This window comes from Ipomoea triloba, chromosome 9 (assembly GCF_003576645.1).
Source record: "Ipomoea triloba cultivar NCNSP0323 chromosome 9, ASM357664v1".
Classification (NCBI taxonomy): Eukaryota; Viridiplantae; Streptophyta; class Magnoliopsida; order Solanales; family Convolvulaceae; genus Ipomoea; species Ipomoea triloba.
The window spans coordinates 8,704,195-8,717,226 of NC_044924.1; the positions used below are offsets into that span (position 1 = coordinate 8,704,195).

At 34.8% G+C, this 13,032-nt stretch overlaps 3 protein-coding genes across 3 annotated transcripts; 2 read left to right on the top strand and 1 right to left on the bottom strand.

The window, feature by feature from the left end:
* The first annotated feature begins 2,197 nt into the window (after positions 1-2,197).
* Positions 2,198-3,414, top strand: LOC116030966 (putative germin-like protein 2-1). The gene is made up of 2 exons (XM_031273371.1): positions 2,198-2,344; positions 2,745-3,414. The coding sequence occupies exons 1-2, from the start codon at positions 2,230-2,232 to the stop codon at positions 3,281-3,283; spliced, it is 654 nt and encodes a 217-aa protein (XP_031129231.1). The 5' UTR covers positions 2,198-2,229; the 3' UTR covers positions 3,284-3,414.
* Positions 3,415-4,042: 628 nt separating this feature from the next.
* LOC116030198 (DNA polymerase delta small subunit) lies at positions 4,043-8,666 on the bottom strand. The gene is made up of 14 exons (XM_031272369.1): positions 8,506-8,666; positions 8,262-8,391; positions 7,494-7,600; positions 7,240-7,366; positions 6,710-6,817; positions 6,255-6,370; positions 6,073-6,156; positions 5,616-5,684; positions 5,441-5,512; positions 5,209-5,300; positions 4,988-5,115; positions 4,725-4,826; positions 4,573-4,640; positions 4,043-4,457 (listed from the first exon to the last, which is right to left on the bottom strand). Exons 1-14 carry the CDS (start codon positions 8,575-8,577, stop codon positions 4,398-4,400), a joined length of 1,335 nt encoding a protein of 444 aa, XP_031128229.1. The 5' UTR covers positions 8,578-8,666; the 3' UTR covers positions 4,043-4,397.
* A 2,053-nt stretch (positions 8,667-10,719) lies between these two features.
* Positions 10,720-13,032, top strand: LOC116029289. Its single transcript, XM_031271218.1, has 2 exons — positions 10,720-10,919; positions 11,409-13,032. Exon 2 carries the CDS (start codon positions 11,506-11,508, stop codon positions 12,832-12,834), a length of 1,329 nt encoding a protein of 442 aa, XP_031127078.1. The 5' UTR covers positions 10,720-10,919; positions 11,409-11,505; the 3' UTR covers positions 12,835-13,032.

Below are 13,032 nucleotides of genomic sequence, written 5' to 3' on the forward strand. Positions count from 1 at the left end.
TGTATGCATTTTTTTATTAGTTATTTGGAATTGACTTGGTAAATGACCATCAACATTATTATTATTTGTATCTATATATTAACATTCATTTTAATTACTCTATCTGAATAATTTTGATATATATGTTGTTCACAAAAGACGAAATTCTCTTGCCTCAGGAACATTTACACCCCAACTCGACAGAATAATGGAATAAATCATGGTGTATCACCGACACATTAGGTAGGACCTAATTAATCATGTGTCCTTGCTTACAATCTACCACCCAAGAATTAACTAAATGTTTATGTGGGCAATTGAGCTTCTTGCTTAGGCATACTGTATTACTGTATTACAAACAATATTACAAAAAATAAAATAAAAATTGCATGATGAACTTGGTGGTATAAAAGTTGCTGGAACAAATATAGAAAGTAGTTTGTGTGTGACTAGGGGTGTAAACGAATCGAATCGAGTCAAATACTTCAGTATTCGATTCGAATTCGATTATTTTGATGAGTATTCGAATTCGAATTCGTTTAGTGTTCGAATCTTAAATTCCGATTCGTATTCGATTAGACCAATTTATTCGAATATATTCGATTCGACTCGAATATTCGAATTCGTAATGACTATCTTAATTTTTTTTCTAAATTTTTCAATAAATTAAGATAAAATATAACAAAAAATTCGATTATTGGGAAGACTAAAGGGTGAAGCACTGAAGCGGCTGCTCTCACTTTTATTTTAGCTTAGGGTTTATGCCTTTACTAATTTAGTTTCTTTATATATATATACATATATATATACATATATATATATATATATATGTATGTATATATATATTCGAATATTCGAATACTATTCGAATCGAATCTATCCTGATTTGTATTTGGATTTGAATAACATTCGAATCAAAATGTGTATTCGAATTCGGATTCGTATTCGAAATATTCGAATTCGAATATAACTATTCGAATTCGAATCACGAATCAAATCAAAATTATTTGATTTGTTTACACCCCTATGCGTGAGTAAATTAACATAGAAGAGTTGTATTTCTTTTAGTCCTCAGTACAAGATTCAGCGTGCCCAATCCCCTGCCTGTCATAGGATCAAATATAATATTTGATATTGTCAAAGACATGGTAGTCTAGTGGCACCCGATTGCACCCCTACATGGGAGGAGTGGGTTCAAGCCTCCGTTATACTTAATCTCTCTGTAATGTCAAATTATCCTGTCAGAACTAATCAATTTTTTTTTAATAAATTTTTTTTTTGGTATAGTATTTGATATCCTTACCCCAGTGAGAATAATTCAAATTGAGTTTGGTTATACCAAAAAAAAAAATAGTAAAGATATTTTTTGTTTGCATGGCATATGTACTTATGTAGTACTGCCTACTGCCTAGGATTCCGAACGATCAAATTAATATTAAAAATAACTGATGAGTTGTTTTGTTATATAAATGAGAAGAAAAATTAATATTTACATACTTAGTACTACGTACTAACTTTAATTTATCTGATTCAAAAAAAAAAAAGTTTAATTTGTCTCATCTCATTCATACTGATTAGTAATCTCATTCAACGCGGATTCAAATTTTAATAAACTACAAACTTGATTGCACTTTGGCGCTACTTATTTGGCTAAACTTCCTTCTCTGTTTATGCCTTATCTTATCAATTACTATATATCATAATCAAATCAAATTAAATATTATGAGCCCAACACCTACATATATGATTTTTCCTTGTAAGTTTACCATAAAAGGACAAATTTATCTTTTTAGGTGACGAGAGGAACTCGCAGTCACTATATGAATGTGTGCATTTAACAGGTAAATTAGTTTAGGTTGTTCATAACTAACTAACTCAAATTAAGAAAATCAATAATAAGTTGTTCCCACTTGGATAAACTTTATCTTTACATCTTATGGTCTACCAGATAATAAGTAATATACTTTTTTTCTGTATCAACAAGATCAGGAGTTGGATCAATATTTTAGAACAATTTGTCACAATCAAGAGGTACATCAGATCAGCCGCTTAGACTGTTTCTCCTGTGTGCAACCAATCAAACGTACTTTTTCAGGCACAAGGAACTATTCTAACAATGCATGGGGGTTCCATCTCACACGTACTCTCACTATAAATTCGAAGCCTAGCTTCAGCATGCAATCCATCAATCATATCATCACACAAATTATACTGTTTCTCAATAATTTATCAATCTTCTAATAACTAAAAATGGCAAAATGTGAAATCCTCGTGGCTTTCATGGCCCTTGCGTGCTGTTACACTGCCACTGCATTCGAGCCAAAACCTCTCCAAGATTTCTGTGTTGCAGATACTAATAGTGCAGGTATATTCAATTCATTCCTATATATATATATATATATATGCATGCATGCATGTTCTTCCAATCCTCAACTAACTACATCATTTTACTCTTTAATTCTATATTATTGGTCTTCTTGAGTTAATACCACTACACTGGCACCACCACATTTAGTCCTCAATTTTTAATTTAACCACCCCATAATCCTTCAACTTTCAAAATTTTTAACCAGCCCTGATCCTAACTTTGCTCTTACTTACAACAACAGGTTAAATTTGGGAGTTGAAATAATTAAATTGAAAGTTTATGACTAACCATGAAGGTGTCAGTACTCAGAGGATCGAACCTCAGTTGGTATTACCTCTTATATTAATTATTATGGGTCCATTATTGAATATAATCCGACCCTTTTTTTATTTCTCAGTTAAAGTAAATGGTCTGGTCTGCAAGAACCCCACACAGGTCGAAGCGAATGATTTCTTCTTCAGCGGGCTTCACATGGCCGGCAACACCGCCTCAACCCCGACGGGCTCCACCGTGACGCCGGTCACCGTGGCTCAAATCCCCGGCCTAAACACCCTGGGCCTCTCACTGGCGCGCATCGACTACGGACCATGGGGCATCATTCCGCCCCACTACCACCCCAGGGCCTCTGAGATCTTCCTGGTGATCGAAGGGACCATTGAGGTCGGATTCGTGACCTCCAACCCAGAAAACCGCCTCATTTCCAAGATTCTTAACAAGGGTGACGTTTTCGTGTACCCAGTGGGGCTGCTTCACTTCCAGCGCAACCTCGGAAAAACAAACGCGGTGGCTATTTCAGGATTGAGCAGCCAGAGCCCCGGTGTGGTCACCGTGGCTAATGCGGTGTTCGGATCCAATCCCGATATTGGGGGTGCAGTGCTTGCTAAGGCTTTCCAAGTTGACATTAATACTGTTTCTCAGATACAATCGAAGTTCTAATTAAATTAGAGGCCATGAGAGGAAAAGCTAGCTAAGCCATCCAGTGTGATGATGTTTATCTTTCTGTGCATGTGGTGTTAGTTCTTATTTCTTAAGCTTGGAGAATTAATGAATGTTTATGTTACGTTGTTTATGTGATCAATAATGTTTCCTTTTTGAGTTTTGAAACTAAATTATCCATGTTTGGTAAATGGCTGTTAGCTGATACCGTTAGCTGATTGTGTTAGAAGATATAATTAATTGATAATATTTGCTGATACTGATTGTGTTAGAAGATATAATTAATTGATAACATTAGTTGATTGTAGAAAAATATTTAGTAAATTAGCTGTTAGCTAATAACTGTTTAGCATAATTTCTTTTCTCAAATATGGTTTTGAGTAACCTTTTGAAATTTAATATTTTAGAGTTACAAAAAACTTATTAACCAAACACTTATATTAATTTTTTAACCAAGTCAAACAATTAATAATGGTCAAATAGGCCAAAATTGGTTAATAAGCTAATTATTTACCAAACAGGGCTATATGTTCTAATACGCAGCTTATCTAGGCCAGAGACGAAGGCCATTTCTTCATCTCTGTGCAGGAGATAAAGAAAGGTTTTTATTCATCTCCGACAAGAGACAAAAACAGGGAAGGGAGTTTGGATTACATAATTGAATTAATGCCTGATTAGAAATTAAAATTTAATGTTGTTCTTCTCTCTTTATTTAATTCTCTCTCCCCAATTATTTTTTGTAAGATGATAAGCAATATATATACCAAATATTGTGGTATCCCCATTACATATAATCCTATCTCAGGAAAGAAGAGAAGATCCATGTTTTACAAGCATTACTCACAATTGTAATGAACATTACATTTGCTGGGGTTTGCATATTAAAACACAGTGGAATATGTTCCATGACACCAGACAACCCATTCTATTCATGAATACACTAAACACAGCATCTAAGATGGCTTTAGCTTTGCAGAACAGAAGCTATATATATTTAACGTCTCGTCTGTAGAACAGTAGAGAATAAAAAACTCACAAGAAACTACAGGCCGGGTACAGTACTTGCACCAAAACTGCACACTTCTAGCTTCATCTCAGCTGTGTACAGAGTGGGTTATAAGTTTATTTGAGCACCAATGCTAAGAGTGTAGCATTCAAGATTTCTCGTGTTTAACTGCATGGGATGGGAAGTAATAAAAGCATTTTAGAAGAATGTGTTTGCACCAATCACTCATCATCCCATAACAATCACATATAATAAATTGAAGATAATAGGTATGAAATCTTACCACCACAGCAACGCCTGTCTCGGCAAATTTAGGAATGCAAATGAGTCTTACCACCTGCCCCTCTGGCCCTGCATCGAAACCATTATCATAATTACATCTCTCGCTAGCTCGAAAATTCAATATGCAAATGTTCAGAAATGTGACTCAAGTACCTTTGATCAAGCGAGTCTCGTACTTATCTTGATTGCCCACAAAATAAACATGGGGACAAGATTCGATGAAGAAAGGATCCCTATCAGTGAAGGGATAACACCCTACAAAGACAGAAAGTTACTACTTACTACACAATGAAATATATACATCTAATATGTATGATGGCTATCGTTGACAGGATAGGCTGCCAGAAAATCATGACAAATTTAACTGGAGTAATAATTTACTCAGAAAACTACAAGCAAAAGTATGCATGTTTTACCAAGGGTATTTGGTGCAGTGGGTGCCAGATGCCTCCATCTCAATGTTCGCTCCATAAATTCAAGTTTATCTTTTGCTTCTGAATATTTCCCAAGGTCATCGATGTTCTGACCTGAAGTTCCTAGAAATCTAAAAAGCATGCAATAATCCTGTTAAATATTCACCTATATTCCATGACAAGAAGCATGCAGCTACTTTCAAACAAAATAAAGATATCCTTACCTAAGGTTGTCAAGCTCAAAGCAATGAGGATTAGTACAAGATCTGAAAGTATTATATGTTGATGACCCAGGGAAAAGGCATCTATGCAGGGCCTGCCATTTCAAGAAAGATGGGGGAACTAATTATTAAAGATTCTACATAACCACCACATTATTTAGAACATCTGAAATAAATTAAAAGAACATGCTTTGTAACTAGCATAACATTCAGATATTCAGACAATTAAAACAACCTGTTGCGGCATGGCGAAATTCGCAGGATCACCAGGTCCAGGCATGATATCCAAAGGTATACCAGCTGCAATCTGAACCAAAAAAATAAAATAAAAGCAACAATAATAAATATTAAATACCAAGACTATAGTACAGAATAATATGTAGTTCAATTTAATTAATTGATAGCTAGACCTGAGTCAGCAAGATATCCAGTTCTTTGATTGGTTCAGATAATTTGGACTGGTCCTTCGAACCCAAATTCTGCAACAATCAGTTGTGACATAAGAGTGAGCAACTTGTGCATTCCTGCTTTACTTTTAAAATAATAATCAAATGCTGACAAATGTTTTAGCACATAAAATTACTGATTGAAGATCTAATTCGATCACAAGCATCAACTAACTTTGGATATTAATTTCAATCTAAAAACTGAAAAATCCAGTATTTATGACAATGTATGTTGAAGGAAACAAAGACACAAGTTTGGAACATAAAGGGCACTTCCATAATGAATATGAATCAAAAAATTATCCTATGTGCTTAATTAGTTTTTCCTCATTTATCAGAAGAGAAAAGAAAATAATAACAATAATAAAAAGAAAAAATTATTCAAACATCTATTCTATAATAAAGAAAGTAAAGAGTTTACCTGACCATTCAGAAGTCCACTTGGAACTTCGACAGAATTTCCAGCAATGACTACTTGAACAATTTGAGATGCAATATTTTGGTCCTTTTTGAATAAGTTACAAAGATATTTCTCAAATTAATCAGATGGTAACATGCAAAATATGTGATAGGAGAAAATAAAACAAACAGAACCAAACGAACCTTCTCATCTCCTAAATGTCCAGTTATATGGTCAATTAAAAGCTGAAACTGTAGAGGATTGGAGGTGCTGCTCCCAACACTCAAACCAGAGATGAATACCACATACTTGTCTTCATCTGTTCATCCAACAAATACGTTTTAACCTGAATTCTTACATACTAATTCTAAAGTTTGTTTAGTATAAGAGCTGTACTACTCCAATTTCCATTAATTTATGATGAAATCACCTACTCAGGCTCATACACTAAATCAGTTCTTCTTCTTCATGATTAAATACTGAAAAGAAAACTTTGATTCATATCACCTCATCTGGACACTAAATTAATTTGCAGGGCTGCATGCAAACAAAGGTTCAAATTCGGTCCAGAGAATGGCAGAGCACCAGAAAACAAGCAAGCACATACACTGAATAAAATGCCGGAGATTAAGAAAGCATTCAAGTTATGCAATCTCACCTGATTGAAGTGGTTGCTCTATTTGTTGTGCTAGGCCAGCCTCTAGAACATCTTCAACCAGAAAATCACCAGCAGTAGTTTCTTTTCCATGTAATGCCACAACAAGCCCTATAAAGCATATCATATCAAAGAAATCAAGTATGTCAGGCAAACATGATCATGACAGAATGCTATAAAATATTAAGGAGTATATTATAGAATATGATAAAGTAACCATATCTTCACATAAGATTATTTTATCTTTTTATTGTAGTACTTTAGTTCATGTGAATGCGATACAAAAGGGAATTGTTCATAAGCATATCCTATGGCACTCAAAACAACTCAAAGAAACACCTCAGATGACTAGTTAATTTATTTGCAACTCTATTGAATTCCTCTCCAATACCATGCAATTAAATGCTAACTTCAAGATTAGTGATACTCAACAATTGTTCAAAAGATCGCCATTGCTACATCCAAAGAAGCCAGATATGCAAGAAACAATCAGGCACATCACAGGAGATCGTGTAGCTACTAATAATGTGAACCTGTTACATATGTTGAAGGCAATAACAAACTGCCACTCAGTTTGACTCTTCCACTCTCATCTTCCAAAACTAAATAATCATCCGAGTGCACAAAATTGTGACTCTCTGCAAGCGGTGTAGCAGATCTCTGTCCACCAAAATTTGAGTTATTAGTGGCTTTCAATTATGAAGTAACTTAATTCCAAAATTTGGCAAAGCAGAGAATAGTAGATAAAGAGGACAAATATGAAACGTTATTTATCAGAATTTTATACCCCCTTAGAGTACTCATCAAGAACGGAAGGTTTAAGCTTCATGTGCTTGTAGAGGGTCCCAACAATAATGCATTCTTTCCCTTCCTTTAATCCCAGAACAGTACAGACTGCAATAATTAAAGCTAACCATCAATTCACAGTAGCAAATGTAAGACCATAGGATGAAATGTAGCTGATCCATGTAGCTCAACACTTAAAAATATTACTCTAAAAAACAGAGAAGTGAATTTGACTTCAAACTGATAGGGTCTTGCCATTGTCAGTACAGTCGCAAAGCAAAATGTGGAGAGAGGATAAACTAAAGGCCTGAGGGGGAAGGTGGATAAGAAGAAGATAAGTCCAAAATTTTTGTCTTAGACCCGCATAAATCCAATCAAATTTTGTAACCCAACACAAATTTCCCAGGAAAGTAGGGAAGCAGACTAAGAATGAAACTTCCAACTTGAATTAGGTACTGTCCAGTGGAAATTCAAAATATTGATAAACCATTTCTAAAATTTCTTATTAAAGAAAAATTATAATGGCCAAAACCCTAATCCCATTCTATTCAAATGCAACTAATGAAAGAGTAAAGAACACTCAAATCAATCCTCCCCCACTATTGGAAAAAGATCCGTTTCAAGGTCTGAATTTTTTCCCAGAAATTCTGCTACTAAAATATCTAGAAGTCAAAATTATAGAGACCAAATTGAACAAAAATATATGCATATACCAGCTAAACTTTTTTGAATGCGAAATTTACAATAAATAGGGCGAAGAAGCAGATACCAGGTAAATGGGGTTTCCAATTTGGGAGGAGAGAGTACAGGAGAGTTCTCATCAAGTGAAGTCTAGCAAAATATATCTGGCTGTACTGTTGACCCCTGTACATTAACTTGTGAATCTGAAAGCTTTCATCCTGAAAAATTAAAACACCAAAGAAAATTTAGAAATACGTTAACCATGTTGATTTGAGAGAGGGAGAGAATGAATGCTTAGTAGAAGATAGGGTTCGTAGTTTTTGTTGTTGTACCAAGGATTTGTAGAGAGACTGTTTCCTCTGGAGGATTCCGTTGCTCTTCGAGTCCACTTCCATGGCGACCATGGCGGGAAAAAACGCTCTGCAATTACGGTACAGTGAAGGAGGTGTCCGTTTTATAGGCGCTAAAGACGCGGGCTTAGGTTTCTTACCTCTACTAGACACACAGGGTTCGATACCTCAAATGCCATTTCATTATGTTTTTAAATTATTTTTCTAACCCAGTTAATTTTGGACTGCGAAAGGACTTTTATTCAAATCCACTTCATTGTCTAATGCAAATTATTCTATAAACCCGAGTCGAAAATACACAATTTACATACTGAATGTTCATAATTAAATATTCATAACATATATAATAAATGTTTACAATTCAAATTGTAAATATTCAGTGTGTGAATGGATACGGGTTGATGGTATAATTATTAATTTTTTAATGTGAAACAAAAGTCAAGTCTTTTTATATTTATTTTCCAACTCAAATGGACTATTTTATTTATAAATCAATTTATCATTCATCTATTATTCGTTTTGAGCATACACTATATTAATTTCTTCGTCTTAGAATATGTTTTAGAGAAATATGATCGATATGGTGTAGATTGTGCTCGCTCGATACAATTATGTATATTTGATACCGATTGGAATGGTAAAATATCTTTATGTTTCAACTGTGAATAAATAATAAGCAGCAAACTCTCATACAAAAATAACATTGAAGTAAAATGTTAGCAAGCTAAGGAAAATTTTTGCACTACCCAAATACATACAACACTCAATTTTGTTATTAATTTCTGTAAAATTAGCTAGGTAACACGTATTTTGAGTAAATTCAACATTTAATCCTCAACTATCGTATCATTGTCACAATCATACAGGGACACGGATTCATAAACTTTTTCGAGTGGGGTAAAATATTAAAACAAAAGAAATAATTTTTAAAAAAAGAAACAGTGAAACACTTAGCATAATCATAAATATTGTTGGACATGGACGAAAAATAAAATACATAAAAACGAGCAATGGATATGGATGAAAAAATAAAATACTACAACGTAAAAACCAATCTCTTCACATATGTGGTATGCCAGAGATATATAACGTGAAAACTAAAAAGCTAGCTATTTAAATTTATTGTTGTGCATTTCTTGTGACTATTTGTTACACTAGTGATCTATAACGTGCATTTCTTACACTAGTGAATTGTGTTTCTTCATGTTAAGTAAAAAAGTATTGAACTAGATTGACGGTAAAATAAATTGTGATCTGTTAGTGAATAGTTTCCTATTTAAGAGAGCCACTAGTTAACTATCAGTTAGCATATGTAGACTAATTTCATCGCCACTTCATTTATGTTGCTCATGACAAATTTCAGTCATTGCAACATACATCAACTAATTAATTCATTTGCACACAGTCCAGGCAGCAGCAGCAACAACAACAACAAAATCGGCAAACTTGGATGGCAAATGCATGTATGATCAATCAATTTTTTTCGACATGCATATTAGACTGTCAACGAGTATGTGAGTTATTATCACTACCAGTTATAGACATAGAATTAGTGACATATCTGAGACATGTAAAAAAAAAATTATGTTTATTTCTTATTCTTATTTGCCGGTGAAGTATAATATTTTCCATATTAAAAGTGACAAAAGAATATTTTACTACTATAATACAACAAGTGTATTTAGTTAATGACCACTTCAACAAAATTTCAAAAACATATTAAACTATAAGTTAACTCCCCATTTTGACTTGTCCTTCTCTTAAAACATTGAATATATTATCATATAACTAATCAATTAGTACTTTAGTATAATAAATTTTAAAATTTAAAAACAACACATTCAAACAAAAATATTCTGAGTAGAAAAATAATAATATCAAAATTATTGTCATTTAAATGGGGACTTAAAATTAGTTCATACTACATATCCCTACATTTATTACTCATAAAATAGTCATTTTCAAAGTCTCAGATAACAATTGTATATTTGTGATATAATATTTTACCATATCAAAAGTTTATGTTTGTGAGTAACAATTTTAGAGTGAGCATTTTTTTTTGTTGAATTATTAGTTTTCAAGATTTAATGTAAAGTATTTTGTTATTGTACGCAACTAATATTTGACATATTATCAAAGTGACCACAATCTCCTCTCTATCTCTTTCTATGTATTCTTTAATCTTTATTGGGAAAATAGGAATTAATTGAACACAAATGCACAATTAACAGGCAGCCCATCATCTCTCTTACTCTCTCGGACCAGATCCCTATTTACAAGAGAAAAACAACCCATGAAAAATCCACTCGGTACTCCACCGATTTCAGAGAAGTAACAAGCATTCCTTGCTCCAGCTTAACGCTCTTGAGCCTCAAAATCCAATCTTTTGCTCAAAGGTCTCTCTGTCTTTCTCTCTCTAGCTGAAGCAACTTTTGAGTTTTTTTTTTTGTCTTTTATCGGTAAATTGTAATTAAACCCTATATTTGAATTTTGCTTGGGATTCAAGAACGTGAATTTTCAATCTTGAGCTGGATTCTTGAAATTGAATCTCATTCTGGGCCACAATCTCATTGGCTCTTTTCATCGCTCCCTTTTTTTTTTGTTCGTTTTCTGTGATGAAGTTTGGGTTTTGTTTTTGTTGACTGACCCACAAATGATTAGGGATTTTTCTTTTCCTTTCATTGAATTTGTTTCAGCATAAATTTCCGGGCTTTATTGTTTATGGCCAGGAAACAATAATGGTTTTTATTCAATTTCTCGAGTGGAATCTGGGTTTTGGTTTTCTTAATCAGTAAATTAGGGTTTCTTGGTTAAGTCCACCCGAGCTTACTTCATTTTTAATTATCTGAATTACCAAAGATTGGGTTTTTAATTTTCGAATTCAGAGGGAGAAATCTGAGCTTTGGTTTGATCGAGTGTAAGACACATACATAGGTTTTGGTTGCACTGAGCTGAGAATTTGGGTGTTTAGTTTAAGGAACTATGGAGGATGGGACTCCGAATTCGATGAATCTTGATCTTAATTTGGGTCCTGTTGATCATCCAAATGGTGAAGTGGTTCCTGAGCCTGGACCATTACCCACTCAGAATATTAATTTGGAGGAGATTTTTGTTAGGGAAAGGAGACAATTTGATCCCGAATCGTTTCCAATTGAGAATATTAATTTGGAGGAATTCCTTGATGGTAGAGTTAGGGAAGCAGTTAGGCAAAGGAGACAGAGGAGGCAACGTTGGCGGTCCATGTGGAGAGAGTTTCCAGTCCCGCCTGAAACTAGAAACATTGCATTGGAATTGATTGGTGGGAGCAGATTGCAGACTGGCGAGGCTAGTATTGCTGCAGAGGAGAGGCCTGCAGAAGTGACCAAAACATGTGATACTAACAATTCATGTTTGAATGATGAGGTATCCGGAAAAAAAGAAGAAAATGAAAAGGGAAACAGTGATGAAGGTAGCTTCTTTGACTGCAATATATGCTTGGATTTGGCGAAGGAACCCGTCGTGACTTGTTGTGGCCACTTGTTTTGTTGGCCTTGCCTTTATCGTTGGTTACATGTCCATTCAGATGCAAAAGAATGCCCTGTTTGTAAGGGGGAAGTGACGATGAAGAATGTGACTCCAATTTATGGTCGTGGGGGTAGTGCTAGGGAGACCGAAGAGGATTCTGCACTCAAAGTTCCTCACAGACCTCAAGCACGACGGGTTGAGAGCTGGAGACAAACCATTCAGAGGGCTGCAGCATTCACCATCCCGATGGAAGAAATGATTCGTCGACTTGGCAGTAGATTTGATTTGAGCCAGATGCAGCCTCAAAGTCTTGATGGCTCCCACGAATCTCCTGAGCGAAGCAACTCCTTGCTCAACCGCATTCTTACCTCAAGGGGACGCAGAGAACAGAACCCTGTCTTGCCATCTGATGACGTGGTTAACTTGGCAGGTCCTACTGATTCAGATATTTTGGAAAGCCTGGAAAACCCAGAAAACCGGCGACTTTCATCTCTTCTACTACGCAGATCAAATTTGCATCGAGCTGCTAGTGTTGCTAACCTTAATACTGCTGAAAGGCTGCTTGAAACATATTTCCGTAGCACTGACAGAAGTCAGGAGCAGGCTCTACCAGTCGACGACAGAGATTCTGTTTCGAGCATTGCAGCCGTTATTCACTCCGAGAGTCAGACGGTAGATACTGCTGTCGAAATAGATTCTACAGTTTCTCTTTCCACCTCATCTTCCAGAAGAAGAAATGATGCTTCTAGAATTTCAGATGTTGATAGTGGAGATTCACGCCCGCTTAGAAGGAGGAGACTGCACTGATCGCCTCATCCTCCTATTCTCACTTTCAGTAGTTTAAATTTCTTTCAGCATAGCATTTGCTCAAGTATAAACTGCCATTATACATAGGCATGCTTTAAAAAATATCGAACTTGCTCTCGTGGACAACTCACATGAGGTATTCTTAATGCATTTCTAAGTTTTGCTTATTCTATAAAATATATCTTTCCTTTTCTTCAA